The sequence below is a fragment of the Bombina bombina genome, chromosome 6 (assembly GCF_027579735.1).
Source record: "Bombina bombina isolate aBomBom1 chromosome 6, aBomBom1.pri, whole genome shotgun sequence".
Classification (NCBI taxonomy): Eukaryota; Metazoa; Chordata; class Amphibia; order Anura; family Bombinatoridae; genus Bombina; species Bombina bombina.
Genome location: NC_069504.1, coordinates 293,103,579 through 293,127,887, shown reverse-complemented (window position 1 = coordinate 293,127,887; position 24,309 = coordinate 293,103,579). Strand labels below are relative to the sequence as shown.

The 24,309-nt window shown below is 37.0% G+C and overlaps 1 protein-coding gene across 1 annotated transcript in view; it reads right to left on the bottom strand.

Annotated features, from left to right (window-relative positions):
• Positions 1-24,309, bottom strand: part of DCN (decorin) — a 100,896-nt gene that overhangs the window by 18,574 nt on the left and 58,013 nt on the right. The window contains exons 4-6 of the mRNA XM_053716905.1: positions 12,126-12,339; positions 11,690-11,803; positions 1,754-1,847 (exon numbers count right to left, since the gene is read on the bottom strand). Coding sequence (XP_053572880.1) covers positions 1,754-1,847; positions 11,690-11,803; positions 12,126-12,339 — 422 coding nt within the window. The remainder of the gene's footprint in view (positions 1-1,753; positions 1,848-11,689; positions 11,804-12,125; positions 12,340-24,309) is intronic.

The following is a 24,309-nucleotide window of genomic DNA, read 5'->3' as shown; positions in this document are numbered from 1 at the left end:
TAACAGTTTTTCAATTCTGAGAACTGGTAGACCACTTGACAGGCTTCACAAGCCTAAACCTGAAATAATATCTATATATAATTGGCCTTTGAAAAGATAAGGAACTTAAATACTGTGGAATTTTTGCTAGCAAAATGACAGTGGCTACCTCATGTCCTTGAAAACATTTATTTTTAACTTGTGTTTAACTTAATTTAATGCAGCTTTTCATTTAAATATGTTTTATATTCCAGTAAAAAGTCTGAATTGAATCTTCAAAAAAAGTAAAGTGATGGGTATAATTTGGAATTAAAACAATTCCAGCAAACTAGATGTTAATACATTCAAAACATTTAACACTCATCTAGCATTTTATTGTAAGAGGACAGAACAGTCTTGTAATTACAAAGTGTTGCATGTGCCTTTTTGTTCTTTTGCATTTGAATAATATTTAACTAAAATTTAAACTTTATCAATACTCAGTTAATGTGAAAAATGTCTTACCTTTTCTGGAGCTTCAAAACATAGGGCTAGATTACAAGTGGAGAGCTAAATATTGCTTGCGTGCAAGTGATATTAGCGCTGCACTTTGTAATACCTGCGCATGCAAATGTGTGCTGGAATCACAAGTCAATCCCAGTGTGAATAAGAGCTCGCGTTCACCTTGCTAGGAAGGAGCGCACTTCAATAGGCTCCTATGGGAGTCTCATTCTGATGCGGTCAGAGACGGCATCAGAACCTCGCACAGTGAGTAGTGCAGCATTTTTAAATATATATATATATGTATATACATATATATATATATATATATATATATATATATATATATATATATATGTTAATATGTGTATATACACATATTAACACATAAATATGTATGCAAATAAGCATATACATATATATTTACACTACGGTCACACAGTACCCATAGACCGCAATGTAAAGGCACTTTTCAATCCCATTTATTCTTCTAACACCCCACTCCCACCAACATTAAAGCCCCAAATAATAAAAAAAACTATAATGCCCTCTATTTTGAAGGCATTTGGGACACTTTTAGAAAATTAACCAGAGATCTAATCTCTGGTTAGTTTTCTGAGCACTAATTGCTACCGCAAGCTCATGGTAGCAATAACCAGCCACTTAATGGCTGGTTAATTGCCACACACCCACAAAAGGGCAAATCTGCCAGTTTGCGGGAGCGCAATAATTTAGCTCTTCACTTGTAATCTAGCCCATTTTAAGAAATATGTTCAAATTTAATTTTCCTAACAATGCTTCCTATTAAAATAATGGTGGATAGACAACTGCTATTAAAACTGGGCATTAAAAACAATCTTGAAATGTTTTTGCAGCATGAAGGATAGGGCTTGTTTTTGTAGCTCTCAGTGGCATTCACAAAGACAACAGGACTCAGTGAGTTGAGTTGTGTTTTCCTTAACTGCTTGGCTTTTTTAGTAACTGATAGCATTGCATCTGGTGCATTATCTTTACTTCCCTAATTACAATATTATGATAAAAAAAATATATATCATGAGTGTAGGGTTGTTATGTATGTGCTGTTTAAACAGTAGTAGATTTTTAACTGCGTACAACACATTTTATTTTCAATACAATCAGATTTCTATTAAACTTTCTGTTTTGAATAGCTGCTACCTCTGTTTAAAAATGACTTTATTTTGTTTACTATGATGTCCAATCTAAGAGCTTCTGATGTCCTTAACTATGTGAAATTGAAAGAAAAAGAATGCTTATGATTTCGGACAATACTTACTTTGCTAAATTGTTTAATCCATTCAGACTTTCAGAATCAACTTTACTGATTTGGTTACCATCAAGATGAAGCTCAGTAAGAGAGCTTGGTAGACCTTCAATGCAAATTAAACAAATATCAGTTCAATATTATTAAATGTTATATATACAAATATTACTGTGTTATTTAAAACAATTAGCTTTGCTTGCATAGATCACAATATATTGTGCTTCATTGGCCTAACATCTTTCACTTTTTTTTATTTAGTATATCATTTAAACAACAATCTTACCCCTTAAAATAAAACTGTTTTCAGATTTAAAACTGCCTTGTAACATGCAAGTAATAATATATAATGTAAACTGTAGTTTAGCTTTTATAGGCAAAATCAACAACATGGTAGAAACATATAAAAATAGATTTTGATTGCAGATAAGAGCCATAGGTTTAGCAAGTCTGCCTGATTGTTCCTAGAAGTATAAACTTATGTAGTTTGTATGGTAGCCTTATGTTTTTCCCAGACATTGTTAAAGTGCTCCACAGTGTTTGTCATTACTACCTTATTTATTTCACGAATCAATCACCCTTTTTGTAAAGAAGTGCTTCTGCAAATTACTCCTGAATCTTCTACCCTTCAGCTTGAGATCATGAACCCTTGTTATTGAATTTCTCTTTTTATATATTTTTTATATTTAATATACTTGAAAGTTGCTATCATATTGCCTCTTTCCCTTCTCTCCGTTAAGCTATACATGTTTAGATAATTGAGACTCTCCTGGTATGTTTTATTTTTTAGATCATGTACCGTTTTGGTAGCCCTCCTTTGCACAGATTCCAGTTTGTTTGTATCCTTCTGGAGATATGGCCTTCAGAACTGCACACAGGATGATACTTCCAAGGAAGGATACTTTCAAGGTGAGGCCTAACTAAAGATCTGTAAAATGGCATAAGACCCTTACTATTTCTGCAGCAAATACCTCTACCAATGCATCCAAGCATTCTGCTGGCCTTACTAACTGCATTACTACATTTTTTACTACATTTTAAATCATCTGAAATAATAAATCCCAAGCCCTGCTCCTCATTTGTAACAGTCAGTAAAATATAATTGAGTCTGTAATTAACGTTTGGATTTTTGCTCCCTAAATGCATAATGCTACACTTTGCAGTGTTAAACTTTAGATGCCAGTCATTTGTTCAATCCTCCAATTATTGTAAATAACTTATTTTATGTCTACCCTCCCTGGAACATCTATTCTATTACAAATGTTGGTATCATCTGCAAACAGACATACTTTCCCCTGAAGCCCTTTGCTGATATATCTGATAAATATGTTAAACAAAACAGGCCCCAGAAATTACCCTTGAGGAACACTACTAGTAACAGTCCCCTCTGTTGAATGAACTCCATTTGCTAAGACAATCTGTTTTCTTTACTTAAGCCAGCATTCTACCCAGTTCACAATGTTTTAGTCTAGACCAAGGAGATACAGTTTGTGAATCAGTTAGTTGTGTGGGACGGTGTCAAATGCTTTGCTGAAATCTAGATATGCTACATCAACTGTTCCATCCTGGTCTAATAATTTTATTACATAAATAAAGAAGTAGCATAAATTATTCTGACATGATCTTCCTGAAGCAAAACCTTGCTGATTTGGGTCCCCTAAATTGGTTGTCTTTATGTAAGTCAGAGTTCTTTCTATTAAAATACTTTCCATTAATTTCCCTATTACTGAAATTAAATTAACTGGCCAGTTTTTCTCCAATCATCTGGAACAACTCCTATCAATATTGAATGACTATACAGATCAGTTAATGGGGAAGTTAGCACTGATCAAAGTTCCTTTAAAACCCTTGGATGAATATTATCAGGACCCACTAACTTTTTTACATTTATTTTTGATAATGCCAACAAAACCTCATCCTCAGTAAAAAGATTGGTGCTAAGCTCATTTCCATATTTTGTAGCATCCCTTAATGTAGACATTGTATCCTCACAATCTTTTGTGAAAACAGAACATACGTAATCATTGAGTCAGTCTGCAATTTGCTTACTATTCTACCATAATATGTTTTAGATTTTTGGTGGGTGGGAGCTGTATCAGGGAGGCAGGTGGGTGGCCCATCGATGGTTAGTTCTGGATCCTGTCACACAGAAGATGTTGGGCAAGGGATCTGGAAGGGGGAGGGGTAGGGTATTGAGGGGGCTGATACACTACAGAAAATGTTTTATTATAAATAAAAAAAATTATAAAACCCTTTTTTTGGCAAACTGGGTACTGGCAGACAGCTGCCAGTACCCAGGATGGTGGCAAATAGGTAGAGGAGGGAGGGTTAGAAATCTGTATGGGGGAATCAGGGAGGTTGGGGGCTAAGGGGTATCCAACACTGTAGAATAAAAAAAAAAAAAAAAGCTTTTTATTTTAGTACTGGCAGACTTTATGCCAGTACTTAAGATGGCGGTGACAATTGTGAAGTGGGGGAAGGAAGAGAGCTGTTTGAGGGGGTCAGGTAGGGATCAGGGGGTGGGATGTGTCAGGTGGGAGGCTGATCTCTACACTAAAGCTAAAATTAACTCTACAAGCTACCCAATTAACCCTTTAACTGCTGGTCATAATACAAGTGTGGTGAGCAGCTGCATTTAGCTGCCTTCTAATTATGAAAAAGCAACGCCAAAATCATATATATCTGCTATTTCTGAACAAAGGGGATCCCAGAGAAGCATTAACAACCATTTGTGCCATAATTGATAATTGCACAAGCTGTTTGTAAATAACTTTAGTAAGTTAACCATTTTTTTTATTTGATCGCATTTGGTGGTGAAATGGTGGCATGAAATATACCAAAATAGGACTAGATCAATACTTTGGGTTGTTTACTGCACTACACTAAAGCTAAAATTAACCCTACAAGCTCCCTACAAATTAACTACTGGGCATAATAGAAGAGTGTGGTGGGCAGCGGCATTTAAAGGCCTTCTAATTACCAAAAAGTAATACCAAAGCCATATGGCTGCTATTTCTAAACAAACGGGATCCCAGAGAAGCATTTACAACCATTTGTGCCATAATTGCACAAACTGTTTGTAAATAATTTAGAAACTATTTAGCATGGTTTTTTTTGTGGTTGTAGATATGTAACAGATTTTGGGGGTCAAAGTTAGAAAAGTGTTTTTTTTCAATTTTTTCGTCATATTTTATAAAAAAAAATTATAGTAAATTAATGGCGAGAAAACTGTATATAATATGTGTGGGTACAGTAAATTAGTAAGAGGAAAATGACAGCTAAACACAAACATCGCAAAAATGTAAAAATAGCCCTGGTCCCTAACGGTAAGAAAATTGAAAATGGTCTGGTCACTGAGGGGTACAATAGATAAATGGTTTACATTTTACAAGACTTCTTTCTGCACTAATGTTCATAGCTGCAAATTCTAAATTAAGAATTTTCCTGCTTTCATTGCTAAACTAAGAAAACAAAACAACCCCAGACCTAAGCTAACATATTAGACTAAAATACAAGTGGAGCACTATTTAGCATTTTCAGCTCGAACACTGACACTGTCAGAAGTACATTTGTTGTGTGCGTGGGTTAGTGCTCGTATTACAAGTTGAAAGTAAAAATGTTGAGTGCGAGCGAAACCTGATGCTCACTAAACTAACATCTATACTATAATTGCGTTTGTAATGTCCGTCGCCATCGGCAGTTGCGCACACATCCTCAATGGAATGTTGGTGGCACGAGGCAGCCATGAGAATGTTGGCTGTGCGCGCAGACAAAAGTATTCAGAAAATGGATTCCGAAAATGGCAGGGTGGTGAAAGAATCCACCAAAGGTGGATTCTTTATGCTGCATCTTGGTGGATTCCAAAAATGGCAGGGTGCTGCCACTCTGCCATTTCTAGAATCCACCGGGATGCAGTGAAGGAAAACGGAGCAATACAAAAATAAAACACTGCCCGCACAAAGTATAAAAAAAAAAAAAACCTCCCACACAAAGTATTAACATATACACCGCAAACCTACACATCGAAAAATAATAAAGTAATTAAACCCTTAATCCCTTAACCGTCAACCACCCACATCTCAATAAACCTAATTACCCTATTAGTCCCTAAACCACAAAACCCCCACATCGCAATAAACCTATTTACCCTATTAACCCATAAACTGCAAAACCCCCACATCGCAATAAACATAATTAACCTATTAACCCCTAAACCGCAAAACCCACACATCGCAATAAATCTATTTACCCTATTAACCCGTAAACCGCAAAAACCCCACATCACAATAAACTTAATTAACCCCTTAATGACAACTGACGTACCAGGTACGTCATGCATTAACAAGTAGTTAATGACAATGGACGTACCTGGTACGTCAGTTGTCTAAGAGTGCTGGAAGCGATCGCAATCGCTTCCAGCAGCTCTCAGGGTATTGCAGTGATGCCTCCATATGGAGGCATCCTGCAATACCTTTTTAGAAGACACTCTGTGGCCCTCTCTGCACCGGTAGCAATGGTGCCGGTTCGTTGGTGGGTGGGAGCGCAATGTGCACGCCGGGTGCGGGGGGCGCGCGTGCATTAGCTGGCCACTGACACCAATGAGGAGGGAAGGGGGGGGAAAGATATTTTTTTTTTAAATAATATAAAAGGATCGGGGAGGGGGAGGGGGGTAGGGGTATTGTGGGGGGCTGCTACACTACAGAAAACCTAAGAAAAAGAGCAAAAAATACTTTCTGCCAGTACTTAAGATGGCGGGGACATTTGTGGGGTGGGGGAGGGAAGAGAGCTGTTTGGGAGGGATCAGGGGGTGGGATGTGTCAGGTGGGAGGCTGATCTCTACCCTAAAGCTAAAATTAACCCTGCAAGCTCCCTACAACCTACCTAATTAACCCCTTCACTGCTGGGCATAATTTACGTGTGGTGCGCAGCAGCATTTAGCGGCCTTCTAATTACCAAAAAGCAATGCCAAAGCCATATAAGTCTGCTATTTCTGAACAAAGGGGATCCCAAAGAAGCTTTTACAACAATTTGTGCCATAATAGCACAAGCTGTTTGTAAATAATTTCAGTGAGAAACCTAAAATTGTGAAAAATGTAAAGTTTTTTTTTTTTTTATTTGCTCGCATTTGGCGGGGAAATGGTGGCATAAAATATACCAAAATGTGCCTAGATCAATACTTTGGGTTGTCTTCTAACAAAAAATATATACATGTCAAGGGATATTCAGGTATTCCTGACAGATATCAGGGTTCCAATGTAACTAGCGCTAATTTTGAAAAAAAGTGGTTTGGAAATAGCAAAGTGCTACTTGTATTTATGGCCCTATAACTTGCAAAAAAAGCTAAGAACATGTAAACATTGGGTATTTCTAAACTCAGGACAAAATTTAGAAACTATTTAGCATGGGTGTTTTTTGGTGATTGTAGATGTGTAACAGATTTTTGGGGGTCAAAGTTAGAAAAAGTGTGTTTTCCATTTTTTCCTCATATTTTATTATTTTTTTTTGTAGTAAATTATAAGACATGATGAAAATAATGGTATCTTTAGAAAGTCCATTTAATGGCGAGAAAAACGGTATATAATATGTGTGAGTACAGTAAATGAGTAAGAGGAAAATTACAGCTAAACACAAAAACCGCAGAAATGTAAAAATAGCCATTGTCATTAAGGGTAAGAAAATTGAAAAATGGTCCGGTCATTAAGGGGTTAACTTATTAACCCCTTAAACCGCCAAAACCCACCATGCAAATAACTAAATAAATTACTAAGCCCCCTAACCTAACACCCCCTAACCTAACACCCCCTAAGTTAACACAAATTAACTAAACTAGATAATACTAAACTTACAAAAAAAAAAAGCTAAGATTACAAAAAATAAAAAAGGCTAACATTACAGAAAATAAAAAACCTGATTTAAACAGCCAATAGGATTTCAGTAGCTCTCATCCTATTGGCTGATTTGAATTAGAAGAATCAAATCAGCCAATAGGAATTCAAGGGACGCCATCTTTAATAGTGTACTTGGAATTTAATATTCATTGTAAGGTGGCAATCCATGGCTCCGCGGTTGCTGATCTTCAGTTCCAGGGTCGCCGGTCTTCAGCTCCAGGGTCGCCAGTCTTCAGTTCCAGAGTCTCCGGTCTTCAGCTCCGCGGTCATCTGTCTTCAGCTCCGCCCTCCGCTCCGTGCCAGATTGTTCGACGAAGAAGAAAGAAGAGGTCTTCTCCACCGGACTTCAGGAATGGTAAGTACCAACCTGGGGGTTAGACAGGTTTTTTTAAGGTTTTTTTGGGGGGGTTGTTTTATTTAGATTAGGGATGGGCAGTAAATGAGCTAAATGCCCTTTTAAGGGCAATGCCCAAACAAATGCCCTTCTCAGGGCAATGGGTAGCTTAGGTTTTTTAGTGTTAGGTTCTTTTATTTTGGGGGGTTTGGTTGGTTGGGGGGTTTACTGTTAGGGGGGACATAGAATTTTTTGGTAACTGCAAAAGAGCTTTTTAACTTAGGGCAATGCCCTACAAAAAGCCCTTTTAAGGGCTATTGGTAATTAAGTATTAGATTAGCGGGAGTTTTTATTTTGGGGGCCTTTTTATTTTCATAGAGATTAGGTTTTATTTGTTTATTTTTTTCTGTAGTTCAATTTTTTTTATTAACAACACAGACTGAGGGGGAGAGAGAGCAAATGAGAGGGGGGAGAGAGAGCAAATGAGAGGGGAGAGAGCAAATAAGAGGGGAAAGAGCGAGCAAAAGAGAGGGGAAAGCAAAAGAGAGGGAGGAGAAAGATCAAAAGAGAGGGGGGAGAGATAGCAAAAGAGAGGGGGGAGAGATCAAAAGAGAAGGGGGAGAGAGAGCAAAAGAGAGGGGGAGAGAGAGCAAAAGAGAGGGGGTAGAGAGAGCAAAAGAGAGGGGGAAGAGTGAGCTAAAGAGAGGGGAGAGAGAGAGCAAAAGAGAGGGGAGAGAGAGAGCAAAAGAGAGGGGGGAGAGAGATCAAAAGAGAGGGAAGAGAGAGAGCAAAAGCGAGGGGAGAGAGAGAGCAAAGCGAGGGGAGGGAGATAGTAAAAGAGAGGGGGAGAGAGAGAGCAAAAGAGAGGGGGAGAGAGAGAGCAAAAGAGAGGGGAAAGAGAGAGAGCAAAAGAGAGGGGGAGAGCAAAAGAGAGGGGGGAGAGATAGCAAAAGAGAGGGGGGAGAGATCAAAAGAGAAGGGGGAGAGAGAGCAAAAGAGAGGGGGAGAGAGAGCAAAAGAGAGGGGGTAGAGAGAGCAAAAGAGAGGGGGAAGAGTGAGCTAAAGAGAGGGGAGAGAGAGAGCAAAAGAGAGGGGAGAGAGAGAGCAAAAGAGAGGGGGGAGAGAGATCAAAAGAGAGGGAAGAGAGAGAGCAAAAGCGAGGGGAGAGAGAGAGCAAAGCGAGGGGAGGGAGATAGTAAAAGAGAGGGGGAGAGAGCAAGCAAAAGAGAGGGGGGGGGGAAGAGAGAGCAAAAGAGAGGGGGGAGAGAGAGAGAGCAAAAGAGAGGGGGGAGAGAGAGCAAAGGGGTGGTGAAAGAATCTACCTGGATGGATTCTTTCACCACCCTGCTTTTTTCGGAATCCACCTGGATGCTGCATAAGCTGCATCCGTGTGGATTCCAAAAATGGCAGGGTGGTGAAAGAATCCACCTGGATGCAGAGCAAAATAAACTTTTTAAAAAGCCAGCTTTTTTCCTTTCCTGATCGTTGTTTTTTTGTGAAATCACTTGCTGTTTTTTTGTGATATCACCTGTGGAGCTGTTTGCCTGATACCATTCTGTGAGTATACTGCACTTATGTATTAAGGTGCTCAGACATACTATGCCAATGTGATATGTTTTGAACACAGATACATACAGAATTATTCTGGGAAAATTGTGAAACATAGAGAAAAATCCTTTAGAGATCCATTAGAACCAGCGCCTCTATCTGCCAATATACATCGTTTATACAGCTTTGAGAGAGACTGTTTGGAAGGCAGCGGTTCTAACTAAAGGGAAGTAACTATTCTATTGTATACTCTTTTTTTTGTTCTATATGTACACAAACATATATATATATATATATATATATATATATATATATATATATATATATACAGTATATATTTACAGTATATATGTATACATACATACATACATATCCATCTGTAGACATGTATATGTATGTATCTCTATGTTAAAGCCCCTTGCCTGCTTTTTTTTTCTTCTAACACCTGAGACCTTTGAGTCCTTATAACTTTTGTATCCAATATTTTTTTTAAGTAATTTTTATTAGGCAGAGTTATTATGAGTGTAACCGTACTTTTAAATTTATTTTTGTTGTAGTTTGTGGCACTTTTTATTTGGGCATAACAGGAACTCTGAGTTCGCCCTAACCCGACGTGAGTAAAATTTAATCGCGCTTGAGCAAACACGTTTACTTTGAACTTGAAATACACATGCCACTTCCAATGCACACAAACACACACGACAAACCCGATATCGCTCACACTCAACAGTTAGCTCACCACTCAGGATATAGCCCAATGTTGTTAAGTTTTTGTAATTTATGTGTCAAAGTATTTAATTGTTTTATGAATATGCAATTACCAGTATTTGGAAAGATTAAAAGCTAAGTGAATTTTATGCAACATTTATGTATCAGATGGATTGCCACAAATGCCAGTGATTAACATACTGGGCTCTATTTATTAATCTGTATGAGTGAACCGGAAACAATAGTTAACTAGCTGTGGTAAGGATTATTGACAGCCCCCACTCATACGCTGTTGCCCGCGCACAAGCAGGGGGAATCCTTACGCAAGCAGTGGCTTGTGCAATGTTAAATACAGGCAGCCACAAGGCCAGGCAGATGGCAGTCATGATAGCGAACCTAGTCCGCTTAGCACTTTATAAATGGAGTCAATTATTTGTATTGTTTTGTGTGCTTGGTGTGATTAATGCAAACCAAAGTGCAAGTATTTTAGAAACTTTAACTTGTTTTTTGTCAATACAACATTTTCAAATTCTTCCAAAAGCATATTTATCTAAAGCTGTATTTCTCAACTACAATTTTTGGGATACTTCAAAAGACCATGCTTTAAGAATACTTGTGAACACAGGCGATAGAGAATGTTTGCAATATTACTTTCCAACCTAAGATTCTGAAATCCTTACCCATGTGATGTATAGTAAGCCATAGATAACAAAGAGATAAGAGAGAGAAAAAATCGAATCAAAGTATTGATCATTGTAATATATGTGTAAAAGTATAGCTATAAATAAAGGGCCCCATGTATCAATGGCCGTGTGCACACGGTTCTCAACTTGAGAATTTGTCTGCAGGGCTTTGAAACGATTTGGAAGCCAACTCGCTTGGTTGCGTAATGCCACCCACTTTTCTCATGTAACCAATTGCATGAGACATGAGTGCATAATTCCACCCACTTTTCTCATGTAACCAATAGCAAGAGAAAAGTTTAAGAAGTAGTCTGATGATCCCTGCTTCTTACATTGCGGGAAGCTGAGGCAGCCCCACAAGTGTTAATACATTGTGCCCAAAGACCCCTTTTTCAGTCCATTAGAAGAGATTTGTCAGTACATGCAGAGGCAATTTCTCTATCATACATGTGCATAAGTGCAGTTCAAATTAAGTAAAAAGTATTTAAAACATTTTTTGGAGGCTGACAGTGGTGTATATTGTGTTACCATTTACTCTCTGTGGTGTTGGAATACTGTTGTGTGGGGCATTTACAGCATATGTGCATATGCCACTGCCAAACAGTAATAATTTATGCTAAAAGTATTTTAGCTAATGGAAGTATTTTGCAAAAATACTTTTATTTAAATTTGAAACATACTCAAACATTTTTAATTTTGACCTTTCTAAAACTTTAATGCTTTCAGTTATATAGTTTTCTATTGTAGCTAAACATGGTACATGGTAAACATGGTACATTATTGTTCTTACCTTTAGGAATACTAGTGATGTTTGTGTCTGCAATCCGAATGTATGACAGTTTCTTCATTCCTTGAAAAGCACCTTTTTCAATCCCTGAACTGTCGATCGGATTTGTACCAAGTTCTGCAAGTCAAGGTTTAATATACAGTTTGGTTGAAGATGTTACTACAGTGAAATTATAATATATGAAATATGTTTTCATTTAATTAGCATAACATTCTAAGCTGTATAATTTTGTATTCTATATCCAAAATAATCTTAAATTTGTCATCAGATCTGCATTGTACATAACTTTCTTAAAATAAAAAACTTTAAAAATACAAGCACAATGTTAATTTTAAACTCAATTTAATCTTTCATTTTATACATACATTATCAAGACGCTTTAAATGTTTAAGTTTAGTGCTCAATTCCATAATTCTAAAACTGAGAAATTGTTTCTTACCTACAACAATCATGTTATTTAGTCCATCAAAAGATGACTTTTTCAATTTTGTTATCAAATTTTCATGCACACGCAGCTCCTGAAGTGTTTTGGGCATGTTGGTAGGAAGTTCTTTTAAGTTGTTTTTTGATAGGTAAAGTCTTTCCAGTTTTGTCAAGGGAGCAAAAGCACCAGAACTGACTGATTTGATTTTGTTATTGACAAGAATCAAAGCCTATAAAACAAAACAAAACATTACACTGTTAAAATGATATACCCCTAAGATACTAATTTATAGAGTTATAAAGTTATATCCTTGAGATGTTACACATTTGTAAATTAATTGAAGCAATTATTTTTAGTCATTTTGATAATTTTTGTTTTCGGGTCCATGCTGCCGTATACTGATTCTTCAATGCAAGTGACGCAATCCAAGATGGCATCCCTTGCATTCCTATTGGCTGAAAGATTTCAATCAGCCAATAGGAATTAGAGCTGCTGAAATCCTATTGGTTGTTCCAATCAGCTAATAGGATTGAGCTCTCATCCTATTGGCTGTTTCAATCAGCCAATAGGATTGAGCTCTCATTCTATTGACTGATTAGAACAGCGAATAGGATTTTAGCAGCTCTAATTCCTATTGGCTGATTGAAATCTTTCAGACAATAGGAATGCAAGGGATGCCATCTTGGATTGCGTCACTTTCATTGAAGAATCAGTATACGGCGGCGAATGCTCCGCACTGGATGTCTACAGGATGGACCCATTCTGCGTCGGCTGGATGAAGATCGAAGAGGACGCCTGGATGAAGACTTCTTGCTGCATGGATGATGACTTCGCCGGCTGGATGGATCCTTCGAGCGGGACTTTAACAACTGTAAGTGGATCGTCGTGGGGTTAGTGTTAGGTTTTTTAATTTTATTTTTTTAGATTAGGGTTTAGGCATTGGTAGTTTATTGTAGGCTAGGTTTTTTTTTTTAAAAAAAATTTTTTTTGGGGGGGTTATTTTGATAGGGCTATTAGATTAGGTGTAATTCTTTTTTATTTTTGAACAATTGTTTATTTTTGTAATGTTAGTTTTTTTATTGTTAGTAATTTTAGTGTTTTATTTTACAGGTAAGTTTGTATTTATTTTAACTAGGTTAGGTTTTATTTCACAGGTAAGTTTGTATTTATTTTAACTAGGTAGTTAATAAATAGTTAATAACTATTTACTAACTAGTCTACCTAGTTAAAATAAATACAAACTTACCTGTGAAATAAAAATAAAACCTAAGCTAGCTACAATATAACTATTAGTTATATTGCAGCTAGCTTAGGTTTTAGTTCACAGGTAAGTATGTATTTAGTTTTAAATAGGTATTATTTAGTTAATAACTGTTATTTTAATTTAGCTGTATTTTAATTATGTTAAAGTTAGGGGGTGTGTTAGGGTTAGGCTTAGGGTTACGCTAGGGTTAGGCTTAAGGTTACGTTAGGGTTAGGTTTAGGGGTTAATATATGTATTTAGTGGTAGTGATGTGGGAGGCCAGAGGTTTAGGGGTTAATAACTTTAGTATAGTGGTGGCGACATCCGAAGCAGCAGATTAGGGGTTAATAATATTATGTAGGTGGCATCGATGTTGGGGGCAGCAGATTAGGGGTGTTTAGACTCGTGGTTTATGTTAGGGTGTTAGGTTTAAATGTGACTTTTATTTTCCCTATAGACATCAACGGGGCTGCGTTACGGAGCTTTTCATTCCGCGATCGCAGGTGTTAGGCTTTTTTTTGCTGTCTCTCCCCATTGATGTCTATGGGGAAATCGTGCACGAGCACGTGAAACACAGTGCTTGTTTTCAGTGCGGTATGGAGCTCAACGCAATCATATCACCCACACAAGCCTGCTTTTTTTAAACTTGTAATGGCAGCGCTATAGGGAGTGAAATAACGCCGCTTTTGTTGCGGTCGTTAAAACCCTATAATCTAGGTGTTTGTGTAATTTCTCTCCATGCCGACGAGGTTTTAAATATCAGGGCCTAAGAAATAGGTCTAGTCCTGAACAGTACTGTGAGAGGCACTTCTGTTTTAAATGCAATATACAATATTTACAGCAGATGGTTCATTATAACAGTTGTAGTGGGAGCCTCCTTGTATCTTGCTTGAGATCATGATTTGCTACACCGTATTTTCAAAACCTCTTTTTTAACAAATACAATTTGCCTTTGTCTATTAAGACATCAGTTGCCTAATCATGATGCTTCCCTCAAGTCTGGTTTTAATAAAGTCTTAATCCAAATATGTAATAGCTTGACACATTTAATGTAAACCTATCTAAGGGTGCTCTATAACCACTATTGTGGAATCAAGTACCTAAATAAAAATTGGGGTTATTTTTTTTGGAAAATATTTTTTACACTAGAAACATTACAAATGTGTAAGGAAGATAATACGTGAATAATAATACTACTACTAATAATAATTCTTCTTATTATTATTATCATTAGTAGTAGTAGTAGTAGTAGTATTATAAACATCTATCATTATGATCAATGTAATATCCAAAACATGTTAGTTATCTTTTTTCAACTTATATTCTGAACCCTGGCAAGTATATATTTTTAATATGCAATTTGGATAAACTTAACTAGAAGCACTGAAAACCTTTAATTAATGCTGTCTTATTTTGAACATACAGTGTTTGCAGTATTTTATCGTAACACCTTTGCTGTGGACAATTATAGAATGATGTTTGTGAAGTCTGCTTAGGGCAATACAGTTCTTAGAATTTAAAAAAACAGTTTTTAGAGTAAAATTACAGGAAAAGAGGACAAAATAAATAATAAAAAACATTCGGCTAGATTACGAGTTGTGCGTTATGGTAAAAAAAACAGCGTTAACAAGTCCTAATGCTGCTTTTTTACGCCCGCTGCTATTACGAGTCTTGAAGGTTTAGGGTCAATGCCCACTTTTTGGCCTCCCAGGACAGACTCGTAATACCGGCGCTATGGAAGTCCCATTGAAAATAGACTATACAAAATTTAAATAAGTCGGTTTGCGGTAAGGCCAAAAAAGTGTGCGGTGACCCTAAACCTTCAAGACATAACAATGCAGGAGGGCCTAGGTTTAGGGGTTAATAGGTAGTTTATGGGTGTTAGTGTACTTTTTAGCACTTTAGTTATGAGTCCTAACGCATTAAAAAGTCAGTAGTTAAGAGTTTTATGGTACAACGCCGTAACATAAAACTCATAACCAAAGTGATAAAAAGTACACTAACACCCATAAACTACTTATTAACCCCTAAACCGAGGCCCTCCCGCATCGCAAACACTATAATACTTTTTAACCCCTAATCTGCTGCTCCGGACATTGCTGCAACTATAATAAACATATTAACCCCTAGATCGCCGCACCCCCACCTCGCAAACATTAGTTAAATATTATTAACCCCTAATGTGCCGTCCCTATCTACATTTATTAACCCCTAATCTGCCGCCCCCACTATATTAAATGTATTAACCCCTAAATCTAAGTCTAACCCTAACACCCCCTAACTTAAATATAATTTAAATACATCTAAATAAAAATTACTGTAATTAACTAAATTATTCCTATTTAAAACTAAATACTTACCTATAAAATAAACCCTAAGCTAGCTACAATATAACTAATAGTTACATTGTATCTAGCTTAGGGTTTATTTTTATTTTACACGCAAGTTTATATTTATTTTAACTAGGTAGAATAGTTATTAAATAGTTATTAACTATTTAATAACTACCTAGCTAAAATAAATACAAAAGTACCTGTAAAAGAAAACCTAACCTAAGTTACAATAACACCTAACACTACACTATCATCAAATAAATTAACTAAATTAAATACAATTACCTAAATTAAATTAGCTAAAGTACAAAAACCCCCACTAAATTACAGAAAATAATAAACAAATTACACCTAATCTAATAGCCCTATCAAAATAAAAAAGCCCCCCCAAAATAAAGAAAAACCCTAGCCTAAACTAAACTACTTAAAAGGGCCTTTTGAGGGCATTGCCGCAAATAAATCAGCTCGTTTACCTGTAAAAAAAAAAAAATGCAAACAACCCCCCCAACAGTAAAACCCACCACCCACATAACCAACCCCCCAAATAAAATACTATCTAAAAAAAAACGAAGCTCCCCATTGCCCTGAAAAGGGCATTTGGATGGGCATTGCCCTTAAAAGGGCAGTTAGCACTTTTGCGGCCCAAAGCCTAATCTAAGAAATAAAACCCACCCAATACACCCTAACTAAAACCTAAAACCTAACACTAACCCCCTAAAGATCGACTTATTGTTCTGAAGACCCGATATCCATCCTCAAGGAAGCGGCAGAAGTCTTCATCCAACCTGGCCGAAGTCCTCAACGAAGCCGGGAGAAGTCTTCATCCAAGCCGGGCAACGTGGTCCTCCAGACGGGCAGAAGTCTTCATCCAGATGGCATCTACTATCTTCATCCATCCGACGTGGTGCGGCTCCATCTTCAAGACATCCGGCGTGGAGCATCCTCTTCAAACGACGGCTTCTTACTGAATGACGGTTCCTTTAAGTGACATCATCCAAGATGGCGTCCCTTAGATTCCGATTGGCTGATAGAAATCTATCAGCCAATTGGAATTAAGGTAGTAAAAATCCTATTGGCTGATGCAATTAGCCAATAGGATTGAGCTTGCATTCTATTGGCTGATTAGAACAGCCAATAGAATGCGAGCTCAATCCTATTGGATGATTGGATCAGCCAACAGGAATGAACTTCAATCGTATTGGCTGATTGCATCAGCCTATAGGATTTATTCTACCTTAATTCTGATTGGCTGATAGAATTCTATTAGCCAATTGGAATCTGAGGGACGCCATCTTGGAGGATGTCACTTAAATGAACCGTCATTCAGTAAGAAGCCGTTGTTTGAAGAGGATGCTCCTCTCCGGATGTCTTGAAGATGGAGCCGCTCCGCGTCGGATGGATGAAGATAGATGTCGCCTGGATGAAGACTTCTGTCTGTCTGAAGGACCACTTCGCCAGGCTTGGATGAAGACTTCTCCCGGTTTCGTTGAGGACTTCGGCCCGGTTGAGTAAAGACTTCTGCCACTTCCTTGAGGATAGATGTCTTCAGAACTGTAAGTCGATCTTCAGGGGGTTAGTGTTAGGTTTGTTTAAGAGTGTATTGGGTGTGTTTTATTTTTTAGATTAGGGTTTGGGCCGTAAAAGAGCTAACTGCCCTTTGAAGGGAAATGCCCCTCCAAATGCCCTTTTCAGGGTAATGGGGGGCTTAGGTTTTTTTAGATAGTATTTTATTTTGGAGGTTGGTTGTGTGGGTGGTGGGTTTTACTTTTGGGGGGATGTTTGTATTTTTTTTTTACAGGTAAAAGAGCTGATTTTATTTTGATAGGGCTATTAGATTAGGTGTAATTAGTTTAAATATCTGTAATTTGTTTATTATTTTCTGTAATTTAGTGGGGTTTTTTTGTATTTTAGCTAATTTAATTAAGGTAATTGTATTTAATTTAGTTAATTTATTTAATTATAGTGTAGTGTTAGGTGTTATTGTAACTTAGGTTAGGTTTTATTTTACAGGTACTTTTGTAATTATTTTAACTAGGTAGTTATTAAATAGTTAATAACTATTTAATAACTATTCTTCCTAGTTAAAAAACTATTAGTTATATTTAGAGTTTTGCGTTAGAAGGGGTGCTTTAGCTACGCATGTTTTTTTCCCCCGCACCTTTTAAACAACGCTGGTATTTAGAGTTCTTTGAAGGGCTCCAAAAAGGGAGCGTAGAGCATAATTTACCGTCACTTCAACTCTCAATACCAGTGTTGCTTACAGATAAGGCCAGCTTCAAAAACGTGCTCGTGCACGATATCCCCATAGGAAACAATGGGGCAGTTTGAGCTGAAAAAAAACCACCTGCAAAAAAGCAGCGTTCAGCTCCTAACGCAGCCCCATTGTTTCCTATGGGGAAACACTTCCTCAGTCTGCACCTAACACCCTAACATGTACCACTGCATTTTATTATTAACCCCTAATCTGCTGACCGCACACTGTCGCAACCTACATTATCCCTATGTACCCCTAATCTGCTGCCCCTAACATCGCCGACACCTACATAATATTTATTAACCCCTAATCTGACACCCCAACGTCACCGCTACCTAACTACACTTATTAACCCCTAATCTGCCGACCGGACCTCGCTGCTACTATAATAAATGTATTAACCCCTAAAGCTAAGTCTAACCTAACACTAACACCCCCCTAAGTTAAATATAATTTAAATCTAACATAATAAAATAAATCTTAGTAAATAAATTAATCCTATTTAAAGCTAAATAATTACCTGTAAAATAAACCCTAATATAGCTACAATATAACAAATAATTATATTGTAGCTATTTTAGGATTTATATTTATTTTACAGGCAACTTTGTATTTATTTTAACTAGGTACAATAGCTATTAAATAGTTAATAACTATTTAATAGCTACCTAGTTAAAAAAAAACATACAATACTCCCCCCCAACATTACAACCCACCACCCACATACCCCTAATCTAACCCAAACCCCCCTTAAAAAACCCTAACACTAAACCCCTGAAGATCTCCCTACCTTATCTTCACCACGCCGGGTATCACCGATCCGTCCAGAAGAGGGTCCGAAGTCTTAGTCCTATCCGGCAAGAAGAGGACATCCGCACCGGTAGACATGTTAATCCAGGCGTCGTCTTCTATCTTCATCCATCTGGCGCGGAGCGGGACCATCTTGAAGCAGCCGACGCAGATCCATCCTCTTCTTCCGGTGACTCCCGACGAATGAAGGTTTCTTTAAGTGACGTTATCCAAGATGGCGTCCCTCGAATTCCGATTGGCTAATAGGATTCTATCAGCCAATCGGAATTAAGGTAGGAAAAATCAGATTGAAGTTCAATCCGATTGGCTGATCCAATCAGCCAATCAGATTGTTTGCATTCTATTGGCTGTTCCGATCAGCCAATGGAATGCGAGCTCAATCTGATTGGCTGATCCAATCAGCCAATCGGATTGAACTTGAATATGATTGGCTGACTCTAATTTTTTTATTAGAGTGGCGGCAATGTGGGGGGACATCGGTTTAGGGGTACATAGGTAGTTTATGGGTGTTAGTGTATTTTAGAGCACAGTAGTTAAGAGCTTTATGAACCGGCGTTAGCCCATAAAGCTCTTAACTCCTGACTTTTTTCTGCGGCTGGAGTCTTGTCGTTAGAGTTCTAACGCTCACTTCAGCCAAGACTCTAAATACCAGCGTTAGAAAGATCCCATTGAAAAGATAGGATACGCAATTGACGTAAGGGGATCTGCGGTATGGAAAAGTCGCGGCTGGAAAGTGAGCGTTAGACCCTTTCCTAACTGACTCTAAATACCAGCGGGTGGCCAAAACCAGCGTTAGGACCCCTTAACGCTGGTTTTGACGGCTTACGCAGAACTCTAAATCTAGACGTTAGGGTTTATTTTATAGGTAAGTATTTAGTTTTAAATAGGAATAATTTAGTTAATTATAGTAATTTTATTTAGATTTATTTAGATTATATTTAAATTTGGCGGGTGTTAGGATTAGGGTTAGACTTAGGTTTAGGGGTTAATACATTTAGTATAGTGGCGGCGACGTTGGGGGCGGCAGATTTGGGGTTAATAAGTGAAGGTAGGTTGCGGCGACATTGGGGGTGGCAGATTAAGGGTTAATAAATATAATGTAGGTGGCGGCGGTTTCCGGAGCGGCAGATTAGGGGATAAAAAATATAATGCTGGTGTCGGCGATGTCGGGGGCGGCAGATTAGGGGTTAATAAGAGTATGATTAGGGGTGTTTAGACTCGGGTGCCTGTTAGGGTGTTAGGTGTAAACATAAAATGTGTTCCCCATAGGAATCAATTGGGCTGCGTTACTTTTTCTCAGCCGGCTCTGCCTGTTGATTCCTATGGGGAAATCGTGCACGAGCGCGTACGACCAGCTCACCGCTGACTTAAGCAGCGCTGGTATTGGAGTTGGGTAAGGAGCACAATTTTGCTCAACGCTCACTTCTTGCCTTTTAACGCCGGGTTTGTAAAAACCTGTAATACCAGCGCTGCAGGAGCGGTGAGAAAAAACTGCTTGTTAGCACCGCACAGCTCAAAACGAAAAACTCGTAATCTAGCCGATTGTTTTTTTTAAGTACACATAACTAAAGATTGTTCTAATAATTTATGTTAATACTCCCTCACTTGTGAGAATTATCAGAAAATAAATTTAATAACCAGTGACAATGCTAACACTTCTTCTGATATCTTGAATATTAGGCAAAATCTAGAAGATACAAAATACAAATTCTTCATTGTTGAAATAAAAATTCCAAAATATGTCTCTATCATTTATGCTCCTAGTGATTAGGCATCACAATTTCAACACTAGTCATTAAGGAGTTTTATATAAAACATATACTATCAGCATTCAGCAATGCAGGGCGGACATGATTCGCTATAGCGAATCATGTCGGACGGGGGTATGATAAATCTACCCCATGTGTGCTTCTATAAATATGGCAATTACCTACCATAATAAATATGGGAATTCTATCCACTGAAGACAACATAAGTCACTAAACACCTCTAATATAATAAAGGTGTTAACATTTTTGTGCAAAAGATGGGTCACATACCTCTCTAGCTAACATGTGCTTGCTAAACAAATCACAATCACTAGAATCACTAGAATACTAGGTCACTTTTAGGATATACTGAGCTCTATAAAAACACTCTGATGCAAACACTAAAAATAACAATATGGCTCCTCTTCTTAATCAGTCCTCCTATCTTTTAAGGCGGGTCACATGCTTATCTGGTTATTAGGCGTTTACCATAGTATTCAACTGAGCTATAAACATATGGGAGAAAATCATGGCGGCAGTCCTTCTCTTATCACTTAAAATATAGAAAGGCATAGGATACATTTTTTCCTCTTTATTCTTTCTGGTAAGTGGCCCAGAATCCAGCCAAATAACTGTTAAGTGAAGGCAGACATAGAAACCTTAAATCACTGGAACATTGTAAGGACTATGGCACTAGCAGTATTTGGATAGGAGTAAGAGAAGACATGCATTCTAAATATAAATTAACTTAAGGCACTTATAATATGTATCCAATTATACAATATTAGACGCATTTGAAAATCAGAAATAATTATATTTTCTTACATTTTATGCATAAAAATGCACTATAATTTGAAATGGTTTTGCAACGAAGGGTTTCATTATATTTTTATGCAATTAACTTACGACTTATTCTGTGTCAATAGTCCTGGCCACACTGATGGCATTAAGCACAAAGCGTTCCAATGTCAGTATTGATGTATCTGAGGTTTTGCTACTGAAAATTAAAACCTCTACTTTTAAAACAACTTTACAAAGGGTTGTATCATATAAATTAAATAACTGGAGATGTTTTCTGCTTTTCTTCATAAAACTATTAATTGACTCAGGAGAAATTTAAATATTTTTTCTCCCCTTATGTTTCTAAGAAGATATTGATTAAAAATGATTACCATGCCAAACTATCTACTTGTACCAAACTGTCTTTACAAAATAATGAAGACATGCCTATTAAACAACAATCAAAGATCAATTAATGGAAAAGGACTGGGTCAGGGTGCACCAGAATTCACTCTAATGCTATCATAGACGAGAAAGTAAAATAAGTTAAAAAAATATGTTTAATCCAAGTAATTTACATTCTATACATAACTCATAAATCTGCTTTGACAATTTACAAAGCTTCATGAGCGCCTTTATCTCAGTTTATTTAAGGTGAGCATAATTTGGATTCCTTACATACTTTGGACCATCAGTTTAAATTAGAATATATTACTGAACTCTATAGCTGGCCATTGCTTTACATTAGTAATTATCAGTGACAGAACAGTGACTAAAATTCAACACATGTCCATAGTAAAGAAAGAAAAAACAACATTACATTATATTTCAACCCACATGTCTTCAAGGAACTGTAATGCAAAGATTTGCATGATGGTATCAAATATAAAATCTAGTTCATATCTACAGGATATTACACTGGCCTTGCAAATAATTAATCACTATTACACTAATAATCAATTGTAATGGCATTGTTCATTTACTGATGAAAATTATATTCCAGTTAAAAAGCTGACAAAATAATTTATAAAAGTCCATGGGATGTTTGTGAATAAATTATTTGATGTGTTTCATAAGAAATACAGAGAACTGCTCATTTGGAAATGATTATCGTAGGATGGCTCCATAGTAATTTGTGCTACCATTCTAAACAGATATATGCGTGTCTGTGTATTATATTGACATCCCAACTCTCCTGGAAGGTCCTGGAGTCTCCCGCATTGAAAAAGCTGCTCCCTGACAACTGCAAATGAAACACAATCTCCCGGAAATAGTGGTGCCAGAGAAAATCAAATTTGAGCCTGCACTTTTCATTTCTACCTCTAGGTGTCACTGTTCCATTATAGCTCAATGTAAATAGTTACTGTGTTCCTCTTCTAGACTTTTTCCCCCATTCCTGAACTCTACTCTACTCTAGTGCGGTGCTAGGTATAGCAGCAGACCTGATATATATATAGGTGAGATGTACAGACTCCCATACCTCTATATTATGCAGACTCCCATACCTTTATATTGTGCAGACTCCCATACCTCTATATTGTGCAGACTCCCATACCTCTATATTGTGCAGACTCCCATACCTCTTTATTGTGCAGACTCCAATACCTCTATATTGTGCAGACTCCCATACCTCTATATTGTGCAGACTCTCATACTCTATAATGTGATAAAATGTTCCAACTATTTCATAATCAGAGCACTGAGGAATTCTGAATTGGGATTGGGGGCACTGGGGGGTACAATAGTGAGGTGGTACTGTGAGGTACTACACAGAGGTGGTACAGTGAGGTACTATAGTGAGGTACTACACAGAGGTGGTACAGTGAGGTACTATAGTGAGGTGGTACAGTGAGATACTATAGTGAGGTGGTACAGTGAGGTACTATACAGAGGTGGTACAGTGAGGAACTATAGTGAGGTGGTACAGTGAGGTACTATAGTGAGGTTAGATATACTAGAAAGGGGATGAAGTGATTAGCGCCTAGGACAATATACCTGCTACACTATAAGGAAGACCTCCTAATAGGTCTGGTTAGAACATACAGTTTAGGATATATAGGAGCGCCAAAGGCTAAGGTATAATACAGGTTACTGTGCCACTGAGGACCGTTAAGTTAAATGCTAATTGGTACTATACCAACAACAAATGAAATCTTATGAGAGTTAAAAATCAATTTAATACAATGTTCACAATAAATTTCACCATTTAGAACACAACGTTTAAAATTACACAAAATACAACCTAAAAATGATATGATAGTAATCTGTCGATCTGCAATACGATTATACAGCCGACTACTTTATCTGATATGGCTAATGAATAACGAGTGGGGGATTACTCCACCACCTGCTCATATATATTTAAAATTATAAAATCAAACACCTTAAATGATTCTTTAACAAGTGAATAACGCGATATGCGTGTGCCACAAAAACGTGTACCACAAATAAGAACCTATGTTCAAACACAATTCTATTCCATTCGGAACAGTTGTTGTGAGGAAACTATTGTATAAAGATTATGAAGTGGTGAATGTAATAACTCACAATGTGAAATAACAACAAAAAAGGAACAATACCGATAAGTTCAAAAATCACTGAAAACAGTGCAAAAAATGTGAATGGTTATAATGTTTCCACAAATTGAAAAAAGAACAAGAAATATAAAAAAAGAAACAGGTGTAACCAATAATCAATATGAAAATAAAAGTGATAACAAGTGTGAATACAAATGTGAAAAAAGGAAATATACAATGAAATGTACAATGAAAAATAGCCCAGATGAGACTAACTGGCCCTATATAATTACTGTAACAATCGGACTGGATTACCCAGTATGAGTCAAAAAATTAGATGGATCAACTTAGCAAAAAAGACAATTATTGAAAACAACAAATAATAAAAAATAATAATCAAAACCTAATATTTGATAAGAAAGTCATAAAAACATATAACAATCACAGTCTTAAAATGGATTGTTCAATCCCAATCGGTTAAGTCCTTTAAATATCCAATAAAACAAAAATCCTAG